This window comes from Sebastes umbrosus, chromosome 12, assembly GCF_015220745.1.
Source record: "Sebastes umbrosus isolate fSebUmb1 chromosome 12, fSebUmb1.pri, whole genome shotgun sequence".
Classification (NCBI taxonomy): domain Eukaryota; kingdom Metazoa; phylum Chordata; class Actinopteri; order Perciformes; family Sebastidae; genus Sebastes; species Sebastes umbrosus.
This window is the reverse complement of record NC_051280.1, coordinates 11320400-11340600: the sequence shown is the minus strand read 5'-3', so window position 1 is coordinate 11340600 and position 20201 is coordinate 11320400. Positions and strand designations below refer to the sequence as shown.

The 20201-nt window shown below is 39.9% G+C and overlaps 1 protein-coding gene across 2 annotated transcripts in view; it reads right to left on the bottom strand.

Annotated features, from left to right (window-relative positions):
* Positions 1–20201, bottom strand: part of insra (insulin receptor a) — a 70745-nt gene that overhangs the window by 36918 nt on the left and 13626 nt on the right. The window contains exons 1-2 of one of the 2 annotated variants that reach the window (XM_037787166.1): positions 4389–4394; positions 2777–2778 (exon numbers count right to left, since the gene is read on the bottom strand). In XM_037787166.1, coding sequence (XP_037643094.1) covers position 2777 — 1 coding nt within the window. In that variant the 5' untranslated portion in view covers position 2778; positions 4389–4394. Of the gene's footprint in view, positions 1–2776; positions 2779–4388; positions 4395–18872; positions 19422–20201 lie in introns of those variants that run through there. The other variant, XM_037787165.1, reaches the window with a different exon arrangement.

Below are 20201 nucleotides of genomic sequence, written 5' to 3'. Positions count from 1 at the left end.
AAATTGTGATGGACATTTTTTTCGTTATTTTCTGATGTTTATATTGTAGATTAAATCATTAATGGAAAAAAATAACTAAGATCAACTGATAATGACAATAAGCCTTAGTTGAAGGCCTGCAGTTGTTGCACAACACTGTGTTGCGATTTACTATATCCATATAATCTCACATCATCATTACAATGACACACGGTAAACCTAAATCATCTAAAGTAGCTAAACAAAGGCCTCTTTCTAGCAACATGACCTACACAAGCTCTTTGTAGGCACGCAGAAGATATAAACACTGACAGAAAGATAAAGTGTCCTCACAGTCACACAAACCGAAGTTCAGCGTTGTTTTTAGGGGGCGTAAACGCGATCAACTAAGGACAGAGGCAAGTCTGAACGCTGGCTGTTTGTGCATACGTCTGCATGTGTGTGTGTGCGCCTGTAAATCAGCCTGTTACATAACATTAGACTCTCAGGATGAGCGTGTGTGTGTGCGAGTGAGTACGTGCATCAGAGTTTGTGTGCGTGTGTGTTGTGGTCTCGGTGTAGGTGTGAGGATGGACGGAGGCTTCTCAGAGGTAAATACAGCTGACTGACCTGCCTGCTGAGATTAGCTTGCCATCCACGAGGGCCACATTAAGACGGTTGGACAGCAGGGGAGATAATCATCGCCGGGGTTAGGGGCGGGTTACAGGTCACAGGCCGTAAAGTTGTGAGTATGTGTGTCTTTTACGGGTCTGAGCTAATATTCAGTCACATAAACCAGAAACAAGAAGTGAAATTTGGGTGCTTTACTTCCCATTACAGGAGACAATTAATCTCTTGTTTGCTTCCTTTTCTATTGTGTCCAAAACTGCTCGGTTTCATTAGTGTCACGAGGTCAGCCGTTAAACGAACAATACAACACGGATCCCTTGTCTTACATTCACAGAGGTAAGCTCTTGAAGCTCATGGAGAGCGTGTGTTTGGGGCGGCAGCAACATGAGAATGGCAGTGTGAGGGGGGGGAGGCTAAAGGGGGCATGGTGCTAGAAAAACAAATGATATAACCACCTTTTATCTACGTCAGCCTGCTAGTCGAAATAATCTGCCCCGCCGTGGGATTTACAAAGAGCACTGAGGATGATTACACACTGAAAAATGTCCTCTTGTTATTATGTTTTCCCTTCTGTCTCCAACATTTATTTCAAAACCTGCCCTTCAACTTTTCCTCAAATGCATGGACGCAAACACGTACACACTATACACACTATACACAAAAGCTTTGCTGTGTGCTTTCACTGACTCCCGATCCTGCAGCACGGCTCCATGTCGGAGCACAGGCCCAGCAGCAGATCCACCCTCAGCCTTAGCCAATGTGTTGGCTAGCTGTAGAAGCTAGCCATTCAAATGGCCTCTCCCATCTCCAAGGAAGACAGGCGCACAGTTTAACCCTTTGTGTGCCTCTCTCTCTTTTTTCCTCTCAGCCAGTCAGACGGTATTAAAAGCAGCAGCAATGGGAGGTATGCAAAGAAAACAACACGAGTAACAGGCTGGAGCTGCTCACTACTACGAATCGGCTGCTTTTCTGCTAATCTGAAGCACAAGTCGTTCCTATTAAGTGCTTCAGATTTTATTTCTTCTTTGTCATGCACATAAATCTTGCGTGAAGAAAGAACAAAGTGCTCCGGGAAAATCTTTTTTTATACAGAAGTCCTTGTTGAGAGAAGCGTGGCGCATCCAGTAGTAAATGGGTTCAAACTCGTGCTGAACCAATCATGTTATGTTAGTATTGTGCTGAGCAGCTCGCTGCCTCGGGTGATGCATCATGCCTCATCATGTCCACAACTCATTAGCAGGTTTGACAGACTTCCAACGGCCCGGGAACAACTTTTCATCCAGATATATCTAGTTGAAAAATTGATGCCTCCTTTTACAAACTGATTGATAAAATAAATTAGGGCTGCAACAAACTGCTTGGTATTTCCTTAACTGATCTCAACATGGATGCTGAGTCACAAACTTTCTGATTTTACAGCTAAACAGTACATTACAAGATGTTTCTGAAAACATTTGAGGTGACAAATAGGCATTACAGTAACAGAATATTGATTCATATTCGATCAGCGCTGCCTAGTTTGACCATTTTATCAGAGTTTGCGAGTGATTGACAGCTGCTCAGAGACGGCAAGGCTCCAGCTCGGCTCTGATTGGTTGTTTCCTCCGGTCTGTGAAATCTTGCAGATGCCATTAGGCAACTTTTTCTTAATCATATTTGCTCCAATTCTACCCACTGCTGATTTAATCGATTAGTTGTTTGATCTATAAAATGTCAGAAAACTGTCGATCAGTGTTTCACAAAACCCAAGATGACGTCCTCAAATGTCTTGTTTTGTCCACAACTCAAAGATATTCAGTTGACTGTCATGGAGGAGTAAAGAAACCAGAAAATATTCACATTTAAGAAGCTGGAATCAGAGAGTTTTGACTCTTTTTCTTAAAAAATGACTCAAACCGATTCATCGATTATCAAAATAATTGGAAATCCATTAAATAGTTGACAACTAATCAATTAATCGTTGCAGATCTAAAATAAATAATGATAAAATATATTATAAGTAAGTAAGTAATATAAGTATTTCAGAGCATTTTTTGCCCAATGTTCAGTATATTTTTGAATGATGTCCGGTGAAAATGTTTCTTTCTAAATGGATGTGTATTATTTTGAGTTACTGTAGCTCCATTAAATGTTGCTGCAGGACTTTTAATTATTATTCAATAATGATGTTGACTACATTTTGGTCAACTTCTAACGTAGGGAAACCACACATTCCTGTTCAGATGTAAAACATTTCATTAAAGCTGAATCTATTAAGCATTGTATTATCAAGCAAAAAGTCCAAATATTTTCTGGACATATTTTGAAGATTTGCTTCTTTTCTCTGTTTTTTATAATTTTAAATGAAATACCTTTGGGTTCTGGTTGGAGAAAACAAGACTTGAACTCTTTTGACATTTTGTGGACTAAACAATTTTATTGATTAATCAAAACAAAAAATAGATCAATAGATATGAAGAAAATAACTGTTCAGCTCTACATTGCATCTTCAGGTTTCAACTAGAGCTGAAAGAATTAGGGGCCGTACACATGCCGCGTGTTTTGCGTGCTCAAATCCATTGTTCTCAATGTAGACGCGCGGCAGACTTGCTCAAACGCGAGAGCGAAGCCGTCACGGTGCGCAAGCGTTCCCAAGTGCCTATTTTTCGGGCTGCGCTCCTTTTCTTTCTTCAGTAAATATCAGTCTACGGAGTATATAGAGGAAAAGTTAATCATTTAGTGCAGGGCTACCCAGAGCTTTATAATCTGTACCACAAACTATTTTACCGGCTTTACCCTTTCCATGCGAGGACGTCACAACATCCGGTTGAAAGGTTAGCCAACTTGACACAGAGAAATTTAGTGTAAAGCCACTGTGAGGGATTTACAATGCTGGAAATGCATTTATCTTTGTTTTGATTGAGTTTAGTTTAGTCAGTGAGGCTTTTACTGCTAAATTACTGCAAATTCAACATCATCGTCATCGCAGCACGCAGGTATTGGTTGCTTAGTAACAGCAGGCGTGACAGGAGCGCAACCTCCCAAGCACATTGGAAAGAAAAAAAGCGTCTCAGCTGGCGTTTTCCACGCATTCTTAGACGCAGCATGTGTACGGACCCTAAATCTATTAATCGATTAGTCAACAGACCTGAACTATTTTGATAATCAATTAATCACTTCAGTTGTTTTTCCAACTATAAATGAAAAAAAACTTTTTTCTGGTTTCCAGCTTCTCCATTGTGAGGATTTTCTGTTTTTCTCTGTATTGTATAGGTTTAAATTAAATATATTTGGATTTTGAACTGCTGGTTGGACAAAACATTCAAAGACATTCTCAGAACTTGTGATGGGCATTTTAATTATTCTTTTTTTTTTTTTACATTTCAATCCGAGTATATAATAATAATAAATGATGAAAATACTTGTCTGTTGCAGCAACGCAAATGTTACCCAATGTTTTTTAACAGAGAAAAAAAAAAACACAAGGGTTAATGTGGGTCAGTCAATTTCAGTGACTTCAAACATGCACTGGGTGCCACCTGAGAGAACAAGCGGCCAACCACTTTCATGAAGCACCAAAACAAACCAATCTCCGTCCAAAAGATTTGTACAGCTCACTCTGTCAGCAGCTGACTTGGCCATGTGTGTCTGCTGAGCTGAAATCAATGCCGGTAGACAGTTGATCCTAAATTAGCGGTATTATTCGCTATCAGACACCACAGAGGCTTTCATAATATCAACAACAGTGACCACACTGAAGGAGATAGACTTGTTTCTTGTGTGCGTCTCAAAAATGTTTTCAGGGTCGAGACCCTGAGGACCTTTGAGAGTGGGGCCACCCCAAGCCATCTTTGATCTCACAAAGCGAGGAGGACGCTCAGGAGACTGCTTGTCATTCTCTCCTTAAAACATGCAAATCTCTAAACACAAGCCCAGTTTTCTTTATTATCATTACAGACCCTTCAGCTAGCGCCGCTCATGAAGAGCAGAGGTCTTTTCTCAGTATGTCAATTAGTTATGCTCAGCTTGAGTTTGCTCTTGTCAGCATCTCCGCTACTTATCTTCCATTTGGACAGCGGAAAATCACCTGACAACAATAAATCAATGGGATTTTTGGGAGACAAGTGCTGGGTCGGCAGTTGGACTTAGGCCTGTTTACGACTTGGCTACATATATTTTTTTTTAAAAGTCTTGAGGCTGAATGTGTATCTGAGCTCCTTATCCGTATTACTCTGGTTACTGTGGCACACTGTTCAGGACCTGTCTGATCTCTTGTCATGCAGTTTGTGCAAAGTGCAGCAGGATCACATGAAGGCTGCTGCAGAAATGCCTGGCTCTTTATCTCATCAGCACTTGAATGAGGGGGGCAGAGCCACACAATGAGATGCTAAATCCCCGAAGCCCGAAACAAACCAACAAACCAACACAACTCAAGGCCCCTGTCTGACAGAGAATAATACACCCCGTCGACTTGGAAATGGGAGTTGAAGAAACATATCTGCGCAGCCTGCCAGCTAACGGCGAGCTTCGACAACGTGGGGTGTCGAAAGGCAGAAAGAATCCACATTGCTTGCAAGGAATGACTCATACGGTTCATAAACGGTTCCTTGTCTGCTGTCTGCAACCAACGCACACACAACACTGAATGAAGAGTTATCTATTTTCTATGTTTCTACCAACATCAAAATGCACACCAGCAAGCCATTAGTAATGTACTTACCGTTCCCTAAACTCAGGGATTTTTGCCTAAAACGATGAGCCTCCGTACTTGTCATTAACCGCATCCCTCCCTAAAATCATTTTGTGGTGAGCTTTTCCAAGTTCCTTTTTTTGGCAGTGATGAAACAGCAGCGTAATCAGGCTTTCTGCGTTGAGATCGTATTAGAACCCAGAAAATGCCAAACAGGAACGTGGTGGTGCGCTGGATGGTAATTAAAATTCCACGGCCATGACAAGGGTAGTATTTAGTTTCTTATGAAAGACGTTTTTTGCTGAAGGAACAGAAGAGAAGAATCTAAAGAAGAACAAATAAAGTGCTTTTTGAAAATGGCGATCTTTCAAAGTTTCTACACTTTCCACGACTTAAAACAAACTGACAGAATAAAAGAGAGCAGCAACCTGAGAACTGAGTGAACTGCCAAAAACTTTACTTTGAAGGTTGATTCATGTTTCAAATGTGATAAGGATTGCTTGGCACTCACTGCTTGTACAGCACAACAGCTGACTGGATATTTAGGGATGATGAGGTCATGATACAAAAATGGCAAAGGCAAAAAAGAAAATATAACCAATGTACTGCTATAGCAAATGCATATAGGGGTGTAACTAATGGCTTTTTAAATTTTGGGTTAATGTATTATTTCAGTTTATAAAATGTCATAAATGAGTGAACGATACGGGGGGAAATCGATACAGCTTATTGAGGCAATATTGTATCGATTGTATCAATCTTTTATTATACAAACTATGAACATCTTAACAATCGGACGGGCCCGGCCGCTACTCTGTCTTTCGGAGTTTGTAGTGGGCTCAGTCTTAAAGCTAGAGTGAAGATACTGAAAACTAGAAAACCTAAGGAATCCTTTGGTACCAAACATGTCATGTTAGCTTATCGAGAATAACGCTCCAAAGTAGGGCTGTGTATTGGCAAGAACCTGGCGATACAATACGTATCATGATACAGGGGTAACGATTCAATATATTGCGATACTGTAAGCAAGGCGATATATTGCAATTTTTTTTAATTTAATTTTAGGAAAACGTCATAGTATAAGGACACAACACCAAAAAAAAGTCACTATGTGAAATGGCTACTATGGGGCCTGACATCATCACACAGGAATACATTTGGATTCATTGGATCCACAAGAGTCTCAGCTTTATAGTGATACCCAAAATATGCAATTCAAAGACTGTTTGAAGGTATATCAAAGTTGTTAATTGATGTTAATTCAAGGTATATATGTTTGTAGATATTATAACACATATGCACATATGAATCAGACATCTGAGCCTTGTTTTATTTGCTCCTTCGTCCAATTTGAATATAATAAATAACATCAGTCAACAAAAACATTTCTAGTTCTATAACAGAATCAAAATCCCTGATGGTTCCCTTAGTGTGATTACTGGTCCGTGCCCTGATAATGTCTGTCATTAATACAGAGCTGCCTCGTGGTTTCCTCTCTACTAGTGAGGAACAGATGTTATACAGTCAAATATGTCTCTGCCTACTGCAGCTCCCTCTATACCTTTAATAAGAATGAGATGGCGGCGAATGCAGACGGATGGACAGCGAGACAAAAAAAATCAACAATGAATCAATTCATTGAGCTGAGGACATTTTGTGTTGTTGACTTTGAAAAGAGTCCTGCATAGACAGGAACATGCGACATGAAACAATGTTAAATTCTCTATAAAAGCAAGTCATTAAGACCTAATTAGACACCTAATTAATTACTTTATTATGACTTAAACAGCCCCAGGCTTTGCTGACTGAAGTCAATCCAGATACAGTAGACGTCTCATATTTCTGAGTTTATATAAGCTGAGGGTAATTACTTATAATCAAATATTTATCAGTAAAAATAACCAAATTGTGTAGATGATGAGAGGAAAGCCGAGCGGTTAGTCAATTAGCTGACAAAAAAATGTTTTGATTGATAATGCAATTAAGTAATTTATTAACCAAAACCACCAAACATTCTCTGTTTCCAGCATCTCAAGTGTGAAGGTTTGCTCTTTCTCTTTGTTTTACATCATTGTAAAGACCGGTTTGGAAATGTTTGGTTGATTAATCGATTATTCAATCAACAGAAAATTAATCAGCAGCTATTTTAATAATTGATTAATTATTTGAGTCCTTTTTCATGCAAAAATGCCAAATATCTGCTCGTTCTAGCTTCTCAAATGTGAGTATTTGCTTTGTTTCTTTGTATTATAAGATAACTATAATGTTGGTCCGACAAAACAAGACTCCAGGAAATGATGATGGGAATTTATCAATATTTTCTGACAGAACGATGAATTCTTTAATTGAAAAAATTTGGGCTGTCCTTGATCAAAGAAATTCTTAGTCGACTAACACTCATACAATTTTATCTGTTGATTTATTAATTGATTTAATCGCCAGATCTGTAAAACTGAGTTTCTCCACAAAGAATCACACAAAAGCAAAACACTCGTGAACACTTGTGTTTTACAGAGATGTGCTCAGAAGTTTCTTAGAAATCATTCAGCATGAAAAAAGCCTAAAAAACAACTAATCAACTAAAGAAATCTTAGTCAACTAAAAACCAAAACGACCAATTGATAATTAATAAATGGACTAAGAGGGGCATTGTGATGGGCATTTACATTTGATCTATTAATAGAAAAACATAACTGACAGATTAATTGATCATGAAAACACCTGCTAGTTGCAGCACTTAAACCAAGAAAGACAGATTAGCAGGGGCAGAGATTCACTTAGTCTGAGCTGTGTTGCTTATATTTATCGTTTTATGATTTATGATCAGACGAAACAACATGAACAAGTGATACTTTTAAACTCATTTCATTGATTTAGTCTTGTCTGACACAGGAAAACCAAGACAGATATCAGTCAGGACCGATCATCGCCATTCTGACGTCTAAGTATTCAATAATGCGTCAAAACACAAATGAGGAAGATTAAGATTCAGACACAAACTGTATTCAATCTCATTCCAATTAAAGGAAAATTAAGTATGTCACAGAAAAAGATTGAACTTATTGCCTGAACGTGACTTTTTAAAAAGCAATGGCTAATGACCCGGGTTTATTTGTCTAATTCTTTCTACCACTAACAACTTATCAGCTGGTCTGACTCAGCAGCAGCAGGGCTCGGTGGAGACGACTCGAACAGCAACAGGAAACGTAAACAATTTCATTAACCAGCCTCGGCCTCCGTTAATAGAACAAAAACACACAAACAACATGGAAAAGCACTTTTTGTTTTTAATGTCGCCCTGCCGCCGCTGTCATCTGAAGGCAGGATATCCAGTTTGTCCGTGACTGGAATAGAAATGATAAACACTGTGCACTCATTGATGGTCAATTACACTGCCTGCTTTACAGGCAAATGACGCATGCCACGGCCTTGAATCTCAATTTCCTTCCAGCTCAGTGTCAGGCTGAAATAATGACTAAGTCTGTGGTTGACTTTGATTACCTGTTATGACATCATGTCACATTTACGTCATTAATGCAACGCCACGACGCGGTTTGTCTTTCTCCAAATCAAAAATTAATCATCTTACCAAGAAGGAAGCAGTAGAAAAATATACGACATATTATGGGGAAGAAAATAATCACAACACCAGAGTCACACTCGAAAGAGTTTCTTCGATTTAAAAAATTATTTAGGTATCCAAAAGGCAAGTGAAGCATTTTTTCTAGGGCTGTCAATCAATTAGAATATTTAATTGTGATGAATCACAAATGAATCGCACATTTTTTTCTGTTCAAATGTACCTTAAAGGAGATGTGTCAAGTATCTAATACTCTTATCAACAATTTCATTAATTCATTTGGCAGACGCTTTTGTCCAAAGCGACGTACAAATGAGATCCAATCCAAGCAAGTACAGCACCAGTACCGATAAAAATGGTCTGTATTCATGACGCTTGTGTCTTTTGAGTGCATGCTGTTTTTTATGTTTCCAGCAGTGCCAACAACACGGTCTGTGCAATAAAAAGAAAATCTGGGAAGTAAACATGACCAGTGATACAGACTGAGAGAGCTCCCATGAGAGAACTCCAACTCCAAAAAAGGATCAAAATCAATACAGCAGAATCGAAGAAAAGAAAAGAAAAAAAGCAACTGTCTTGAGTATAAAGAAATTCAAATTATTTAACAGAACAGAAGAACTGTGGAAGTTATTTAAGTTGTGCTATAACACAAATGAAAATATTGTGTGTTGCACTTATCTATGGCCATTTTGTAATTCAACATTTCACAATCGATTTTTCTATTTTGCTTTCCTTGGAGTGCGGTAAAAGCACTCACAACCTTTAAGGCTCTAAGATGACATTCCTTTTCACAAAACACCATTTTCAAGAGCACCATCACTAGGGCTATGACAGCCCTAACCATTACATGATGTTTTTCATTTCCTCATTCATTTGCAGCCTTGAGTACAAAGAAAATAAATGTTAAGGCTTGGCTATGACGCACCATTTTATGAGGTGTTGTGATATTAAACAATAGTGATATTTTGCCACATTGCATACAAAAGAAAAAGAAATAGGTGCAGGCACAACAGATTTCCATGACAACGCAAAACTGACTTTACCAAATAATACAAACCTTATTTAATAGGAAAAGGACAAAATAAACTAATAAAAATCTGGATCAAGTCCTCATGTAACTTGTGAGAGTAGATAAAAGGAAACATTTTCCTGCGGGTCTGATTAAACCAGCAGTAAAACAGCAGTGAGCTGTTGTAAATCGAATGGCTGTGGTGAGTGAGAGCGCGTACAGCGGTGAAGAAACGCCTGTCGGCCCAGCTTTAACAAATGCCTGAAATGTCTGGGATTCCATGGGAATGGCTCCAGGAGCTGAACGGCGAGGGTTCGCAGGGTGCAGCTCCACAAGACTGAGTGCCAGCGCAGTTAAGTCAGCTCAAAGGAAAGGACTCATGGCGTGTGTGTGTGTGTGTGTGTGTGTGTTTCTGTGTGTGTGAAGGGGGGGGTCTGAGAGCATACTGGATTTGGGCTAGTAGAATAGCACTCTGCAAACTGAAGCATGAAGAGAGTAGACTGTCGAGGCTGGATTTATGTGGATCTGTCTGATCTTGTCCGATTCCTTTTTTTCTTCTCATGGCTGATTACAAACCAACGTTTTGCGTTAGAAAGATGGACCGAATTTTTACTACAAAATAAGTTTACCAATTGAGTTATAAGGTCCTGATACAGAAGATCCATTTGTTGTTTCACGCATTGTAAACTACCGAATAACACAAGTAATGGGTAATACACATAGCTGGTGTGTATTTCAAGTTTTGACAGTTTGCCAATTCAAATATCAGCGTCGGCACAGCAGCTTTATTTTCTTGCTCTGTTGAGTGTTTTAAATCTCATCTCAAGACCTTTTTATCAACGCCTCCTTGCCTCCATTTGTTCTTATTCTTTAACAATTTTTGCTCGTCTTTGTGTCAAACTTTCCTTCAAATGTTTTACTTCTAACTATAAAGAAGGAATCTATGGTGGGGGCGGTGGGCAAGTAATGTAATTGGCGTATGCCCGACCACCGTGTTACACCGGTAACACTACTGCGGCGATAGTGCTCTGTGCAGCAGCAGAGCCGGGACTTCAGGGCTCTACGGACTCGAGTCGAGCACAACGTCCGCAGCAGGCCTTTACAGGCTGCGGCTCATTGACTGTAGTTCACTTTCGCTGCTGAATGCTGGATATATACTAATGTTACAACCAAACTCTTTTTCACTTCCCTGGAGTCAACGAGTGGTGCTAAATGCAGTACCTGTGAGGGTTTCTGGACAATATTTGTCATTGTTTTGTGTTGTTAATTGATTTCCAATAATAAATACACACATACATTTGCATAGAGCAAGCACATTTGCCCACTCCATGTTGATAAGAGTATTAAATACTTGACAAATCTCCCTTCAAGGTACATTTTGAAGAGATAAAAAATGTGTGATTCATTTGCGATTAACTATGAACAATCATGCGATTAATGGCAATTCAATATTTTAATCGATTGACAGCCCTAGATGTAAGGGGAAAAAAAACAAAGGTGACAGACAAATAGCAAGCGGATTATTTGTTTAGAAGCTTTTGCAGAGTGGAAATAAATAAAGAAAGGGAAGGAGTTCAAACATGACGCTGGGGTTGTAATTCTTCTTTTGGCCAGGAAATCTACTAGCCAATATATTAAATGGCCCTTACCTTGTAAACTCGCTGGCCATATGTGCAGTATATATATTGTATTTGGCTGACGTTCAAACTAACGCCATATGAGATCTCCGGGTGGAGGTTGCAATCCTGTAATAAAATCACAGCAGTCCGTATTGAGGAGATTTTCATTCAGTGGAATAGCCGTTTACACTCAGCCAGGACGTGACGTCTTTCACAAGCATAAGTCTAGATTTTCTATCACCTTTGTTTCAGTTCCCAAAACAATTTAATTTCCTTCTTGCTGCAGTGACAGACAACCACGTGCAGAAAGCTGCAGATTTAACCTTTAAGCTTCAATATTACAGCATATAGAAGAGGATACAGAATGAATGAGGAGCCATGGCAAAAATAGAAACGAGAAGATTAATGTGATGGGAGAGGGACCCGGCTGGCTTGGCTTTCAAACACAGTTCACGTTTAAAGGCAATGCCACAGGCAATGAATACAGAAGCCCCACCAGCCCTGGACATGTCAGAGAGACATCATTACACCGTTGGCAGGTAGACAGGCAAGTCAAGAGTCAAGACAATATGATAAAGCTATAGTTTCGTCATGTTTTGTCACACCAGGGGTCACTTCCATCTCAAAATAATAAAGCTTGGAAACAATATCCTCCCTTTTCCCCACAGACAGCTTTACTAGCAGCTAAATTTGTCCTCTTTCCTGCCTTTCTGACCTCACATGGGTCACCCATCAGTATTTTGGTCTCATAAAAGTGTCTGCTGCTACCGAGGTGACACCCTAGGCCCCTGTGTCCATTCATAACCTCAGAGAGGAAGCAGACCAACAATGACAGGAAACAATTGGAAAGAACTCTCCGTGAACTTCTACGACTGCCATTGTTCAGGGTGGAAAAGGATCGTGGCGCCAGCGCTGACCGTTGCGTGTGGGAGCTGCGGCAAGGTCGGCAGAGGGGAGAGCTGAGGGTCAACGGTGAGGCAGGACCCGTCCCCCTCCAAGACCCACTCACCTTCCTCACCCCTGTAGTGACCAGTGACCTCGCTTTTCCCTTCTGATACAGCCTGGGTGAATGACTGATGTGCTCATATCCACGATTACACCACAGTGTTACTCCCGTTTCCTAGCAGCAAGACTAAACAATAGCCATCCACTCTGTCTGCACACACACAGAGGTTATGTCCCTCCTGTGTGATTTATAACCCATGTCTGTGTTGCCATCACACACACACACACACACACACACACACTGACCCTGACAAGTCCATCTTGTGATGTGGTGGAAGGACATATGTGATGTGAGCCAAGAGTAAATTTGGAACATCCATATCAAGAAAGGTCTGGCACCGAGTCCTCACCTGACCTGGCTGAGACGTGACTCGTAGGAATACTCCAATTGTGACAGCCTGCATGAAACCAACAGTGGTCTGGTGGCACACATGCTACAAGTGTGGAGAGTGCCAAACCAATCAGAGGCTGAGGCGTCTGCTAAGTGCTGTTCTCCACCTTGTGGGAGCTTATTAACCATGTAACAGAGCTTGCAAACCCAAACACTGGCGCAAGCTGCTGCGGTGGCAGAGGAGGAGGAGGAGGACGGCACCCCCTGGGTGTCTCATCTCCGGCAAAGGGTAGATAATTAAGATCACTTTTAATCATGTGTGTAAAATACTGGCCACCTGGGAAAAACAGGCTAATGTACAGTATATCTCTCTGGGCTGCTACAAAAACAAGCTGCATTTGATTACAAAATAAACAACGATATTAAAAGACCTTTAAGTAAGATGATTTTTTTACCAAATGCTACTTTTTACAAACAAAAAAATGTTTTAATTTAACTTTGCTGCATTGTTAACATCAAAATCAAAACAAACATGCAAATCATAAATAAAAAACAAACAAACAATAAAATGACTTTTTAAAATAAAAAAAGTTTTGGATAAATTATAAATTTATGAACAAAATAAACCACTTTTAGATGTTTGATTTATGTTAAAGGTCACTTTGAATGTTTAACTAATGATAATGTAGAAAATCAAAGATTTTAAATTTGGGACGGTCCGCATTCATTTCAGGACGGCTTAGGTTGTATTTCGATTCGGTTCCGGGAGGATGGTGAAAAAAGTTAGTTGAGTGCACCTGGTTATGACAAAGAAACTACTTTGTACTTAGAATGGCATTACTGTTACATATGCAAGATCAGGGGCACCCTTAAAGGCCTACTGTAGGTGTTATATGGTGCTGACCATGAACCACAATGTGTGGTTCATGTCATTCCCCATCTCTCTCAATTTTCAATTCAATTCAATTCAATTCAATATGCGTTGTTGGCGTGAATCTAACGTAGACAATATTGCCAATGCGTCAAGTAATAATGCCATCTCTCTACTGTAGACTCTCTAATAAAGACATCATCATCAGCAGAATGCGATTTGACGAGCGTCCTTTGTAACCCCGTACATGTCGAAGATAAGAGCTGATTAGGTTGAGAACTGTGAGGAGGTTTGTCCCTATACACTTGCACTCAGTTACCAACTGTAAAAAAAAGTTTATTTTATGAATTTGCTTAGATGATCAAATGCCCAAAAAAGAAAAAGAGAAATATGAGAAATTAAAGACAAATTTGATGGACAGATGGGACAGTCTGTCAGTGCAGTTAAGCAGTGGAAAAAGATAATATCCCAACGGGAAGCCCCTGATTTCTTATTGAGTCGCAGCCAATTTTTTCAGCTGCCAGCCCCTTTCAGGGCTCATCAGGCTAAGCTGACGTCCTATCAGCCAAACAAGCTGTGCCACATAACAGCCATTACCAAAACATAATCAAATGCCCATTATCTACAAATGAGTGTTGGCAAGAAATAGTACTTCATTACAAGTAAATAGACTCAAAGGTAATATTCCCCTTCACGCCAGCTCACAGTTTCAACTCAATTTTTAAAAGGAAATAAGGGCCTGCTTTGTTTTGCAACATATTTAGCTGCTTGTCAGTTTATAACAGACTTGAGCGATTTTAAAAGCTAAACACAGAATCAGGGGTTTCACAACTACTGATTATTGCCAGTAACAGGGTTTGTCAAAATAGTCCTTCATATGTTTGACATTGAAAGGCCCCGATAACCTCCAAAACAAATACAGACACCAACTTCAGGATGTAAAGTGTAGCGCACATGATAGGGTTGTGTCGATAGACGATGATCTCGACGATGGTCAGAGCGATCGCAAATAATCGCCAGCCGATGCCTTTGCCAATGTCAAGACGATATTTGGCTTATTTTCCTATTAATGTATAAAATTATTATCATTATTATAATTAGTAGTAGTGGTAGTAGTAGTAGTAGTATTAATACTAAATTTAATTTGCCCCATCATAGTTTCATGTCAGCATCCCCCGCATATAACACACACTTAGACCACGACTGAAAGGAGCGGAAGAGATATAGACAGAACTAGGGCTGTATCGAATAGTTTGAAGCTTCATAACGTTGATATTCAAATTATTATTATTAATAACTTACAGAAAATTTGTGGATAATAGTTCACCTTCCAGCTTCTTTTCCCCTTTCTCTGTCGCTCCCTCTGACACACACACACACACAGCGAGCGACGTGGCGCTCAGTCCTCCGCTCTAATTGTCTCAGTTCAAAAGTCAAAATTGATTGAAATAAGATAGATGTAATCATTTCCAAAATTGACAACATTTTATTTTTTAACGAAATATTGTGCTTCAATCCATATTTGTTGGCATTTAGCCTTTCAAGAACAACATTTTCACTGCGGTCAAAAATCTCACGACGATGGAGTGATCTGATAAGATCTGATAAGATCTGAGAAGATCGCCCCGCTATAGCACATGATTCTGTTTATACTCCATTAGTAGGGCTGTGTATTGGCGATACGATACATATCATGATACAGGGGTTATCATTAGATATATTGCGATATATCACGATACTTTAAGCAAGGTGATATATCGAGATTTGTTTAAATCTAATTTTAGGGAAGCAGTCATAGTATAAATACAAGGCTCCATCGTTTTCACCCTATTTCAGAAGCCTTCATTCTCTATGGCTGAAGATAGATTACAACACTATCTAGCGGTCTAGACTATCTGTCTGCCACAAATCTTTGCATGTAAACTATTAATCAAAAATCAGTAGTGTTTTTGATACAGTATCACAAAACATAATATCTTGATACTCAAGTGTATTGATATTTTCTTACACCCTTATCCATTAGATGTTCGCATACGTGGACATGCTCACAGATGCAGTTGACATGAACAGTCTAAGCATACAGTCCACGGTCATACATTTTGGGCTGCATGTGAATGTTCGCAAAGACCCTCACAGACATGGTCTATGACCAAAATCATTATACGCTAACTCTTCCAACCAGCTGAGTACTGCCCACAGTATCAACTAGTGGATTAGGTAGTCAAAACTGCTACGCATAACATATCTGTGAATGAAAACTGTATCTTATTACATAAAACAGATGTTGACAAACTGCATAATTTGCAGTTAGTAAAAGGTAATATATCGCAATATATCTTATCGCGATACTCAGCATATCGCAGATTGTTTAAAATCGTAATAAGGTCGTTTTGTGACTTAAGTATTGTGATAATATCGTAATGTGGGGCCTCTGGTGATTCTCACCCCGACTATACGGTCCAATAAGTCATTTGTGACATGACAAAACAACAGAAACAACCTCATCAATGCACAGTAATAAGTAAGTGTTCAAGCTGTGTCAAGAAAGCTTTTTTTGCATGAATGTCTGATGTGTGAGTGTGTTTGTCTGGCATTCATTTTCAAAACTCCATAACATATCAAACATAATTTGAACCAAATTCCAAAGAGTTAATTGCAAATATGAGAGAGATGCTTCACAGGATGATGTTTTGTATTTGCAACTATTACAGCTGTTGACATGACATGTGTTTGTATGTGCCTGTAGCCAAATCTAATCAGCTTTGGTAATGAGCATCTCCTGCAACCTCGCTTTGCCACTGTGCTTTATGGACGCACCCAATTTAGTGTAAAAAGTGAGGGGGGAATTGGGAGAGAAGCTCAAATTACCCCTGTTATAGAGGCAGGGAAGGAAAATGGGTTGTGACTCCAAACATGGGAGCTAAGCCAAGCCTCGTGGTTCTGCAGCTTTGTTTTCTGTTGGCGTACAGACTACAGAAAGTGTGTGTGACCCGTAGTCACCTCTGGCACTTACAGAACTCAACCACGGCCTACACTTTGCATCACCAAATTTAGTTGGAGTAAAAAATAATGTGACAGTCACAACTCTCTATTTGAGTGAGATCTATTGAGCATGAATAAAAGGTTAAAAGTAATTTTACTTTTATCTCTAAAATGCTACCTCTGCAATCAGATCCAGCATCTGTGTTTGTTTATGCATGCACGTTATTGTGTAAAAAAAATCATCTGAGTCAGCAGACATGAGACCAGAAGAGGATAGTTATTAAGGATGCAACAAGTTTGGGAAAAGTAGCTTACTTGAAGAACTACAGTAGGTCTATAAAAAGCAGTAAACATCTGAAGAGGACACCGAATGTCTTGCACTCTGTCCTGTGGTTCTAGCTGGGGCTTAGCAGATCTTTTCATGCTTTAGTGAAAGTAGGCAAAAAACCGCAGGTCCCTGACCACAAGACCACAGGCCCTGCCTGTGCCGAATGCAGGCCCATGACCAGAGATCAGAGCTTGCCAGCCAACATTTGGTCTTCATGATTCATCGTCAGAGAATGGCACACAATTAGGAAATCATCTCTGCTGTGAGACTTTATAACACTTCCTCCTGATCATGTTCTGCAAATGACTTCAAGGATTTGTGACGACTATGAGCAATCATGTCAAGCACAAAGTCATTAGTGGAAAAACTATTAAAAAAAAAACCACTCGTCCGTGGCAAGGGACTGAAGAGCATAATAATGGAACTTGCTCAGCTCAACAGAAACTGCATTTAGCCGCCACGCCAAACAAACATTACTAAAGAGCAGACATGTGCAGGGAAACTCGTTCAAAAGAGCTGTTCAGCTAATGCATGCAGGGTTGCGCAATGGTGCGAGCCAAGGTGTTCAGACAGCACCCATGCGCAAAATTCTTCTCAGCACTCGAACTTGAACTCTTTGGCAGTGTGAAATGGGTGGGCTTGTCATTTTACAGTAAAAGCCAGAACACAGAGGGACAATGAGATGTGTGCCATGATGTCTAATATCTTCTTTACCTCCTCCACACATCACGAGCAACGACAACACTACAGTCTATTGAGAGTAAACACTCAAAGACTAACTGACGATGTGTTGCGTCACATTAGAGTACAGTTCAAGCTGCATTGACACACAACTCGGCCTACTTAACTAAACCTGAGCACATGACACAGCTCTGACATTTCAAGACTACAAAGAGACATAACAAACTTTTTGGCAAAACAACTTTTAGGCCTCGAGTCATCACTCATTCTGACGTGGAAAAAGACCTATTTTTGTTTCAAACAATGACCCTCATGATCTTTTATTTGGTCCAAATGGAGAGTTGAATTCTGTAAATGTTAGACCGGTTGGACGTGTGGCAAAAGCAAAGGGAGTGGAAACAATGATATGTTGACGGAAAGTAGCTGAGAAGAAGGAGCTGCTACTGGTAGCTGGCAAATGTATATGACAATAATGTAATCGTAGGGAATTATAGCAAAATGTGCTTGATACAGTTTCTCATCTAAAACAAGTGCAAATGTTTTAGATGCAATGGCTTGTTAGCATTACAAGCTCAACTACAACATAATGCAGAGACCCACCTGTGTCAAATAAGGGACAAAACTGAGCCAGCTCAATCTGTTGATCAAGCTGGCTATGGGAATTATAATACACTTTGATCCTTGCAACAAAAAAAAAATAAGTGAATGAACAGCAATTATGAATTACTATGATACTTGACCTTATAAGTCATTATAAATTGATTTATGTGTTATGAATAAGTGCTTTTAACTACAATTATACAGTGCTATAAGCAGATTATAACGCATTATAAGTATGTTTATAATGCATTATAGATATGGGCGTCATAGAAAGTGTTACCCAATCATATTAGTAACTTATAAGGATGATAGAAAATTATGTCAAGCAGTAGTAAAGTAACCAAAAGCTAGATTCAATTAGACAAAGGTAGGGTGACTTCTATTAAAGTCTATAACTCCACCCAGTGAGTAATTATTTTCACCATTTTCTCCATAGCGAATTTTATGAATGTCTCAGTGTTGTTTGGGTTCCCTCTGACGGCCATCCAGGACCGTGATATGTACTATGATCAGAGCTAGGTAGTATTGCTGTTTGCATGACTCCAGTTCTACCATAAAGAATCACAGATCAAATATACTACATGAGAGTTATAAGAAAAGACTGCTTACTTCTTTGACAGTGGTTCTGAGTCCAGCAGCGTTCACTGAAGTGTCCGTTGATGGTGGTGGTCTGGCAGGTGGTCTTTCCGATGGCCGCCCCCGGGCACACGTCTCCACACTCTCTGTCGTTCTTGTTAGCCATGATGTAGTTGTCCTCCACCGTGTCCAGGATCTTTGACCAGTCCAGAGTGGAGAGATAGCAGAGATCCGGGTTCTTCTCTATTCTCACTGCTCCTCGGGTGATGTTCATCAAGCTATGGAGGCCGATCTCTCGCAGCTGGAGCATTTCGAACATCACTAGGGCGTAGTTGAAGAATAGGTTGTTGCCTCTGATGAGTGTCAGGTTGGGGAAGAGATCGCTGAGGGTCTCTAGGCCGTAAACTCTGAAGACCAACAGGTAGTCGGTGACCACTCTCAGTTTGGGGAAACTGAGGCCTCGGAAATCCTCGGGCTTGGTCCTGAACATGAGTAAGATCTTCAGGTGGCCTTCGATCACAGTGCAGTTCTCTAGCGTATGTAGGTTGGTCACATTGTTGCGGATGTCCTTACTTGGACAAACTGAAAAGACAAAAAAAGGAAAGACAGAGGTTCTTTAGTAACTAGATACCTTCATGTTTGACTCACAAAACAAGTAAAAAAACAGGCTCAAACAATATTGAGTAGAAAGGCTGAGATGTGCAGTACAGTAAACAGTATTGGATTATGAAATGGAAATGTTATGACTCTCTTATGGCACGTACAATAAAAAGATTTCCCAAGGGCAATTTATCTTGTGCTGTTGTTGGCGGATTCCAACTGCTGAATGTGACGAATGCGTTAGGCAACACGTCTGCTCTGTAAACTAGAAAGACGGGGTTGAAGAAGTCGGACACAGTCTCAAGGAGGGAAAAAAATAGATCTCTTGGTAATTAGAGGGGATATTTTGCTGAAAAATATGCGGTTATGTCCCTGGCTTTGATGAAGACCAGACCATCTTCGCTGACATTTTGTTTAGCAACCACATATCTGGCTGTGGGCCACTGTCAAATATGGAGCGCTGTCATCAGAGTGAGGCTGTGCTCATCCCTGCTTACGCAGAGTTGATTTGTGGAGTTGCTTCTGTAACTCAAGACCATAAAAAACACTAGTTAATGCATTACAAATCTTTGTCTGGGAAGGGAAATTGAAGCATTAATGGACGCGTATTGCTACAGTAATAGATTTGTGGCTTTGTCTGTCTTCGACCAGACACAAGATTCTCTTCCTTAAGTATGCTATTGCACAGATGAGTTACATTTTTATATCTTCATCTCAATCATTTTAAGTTTTCTACTGTATCACAATCAGGGCTTTCATTGT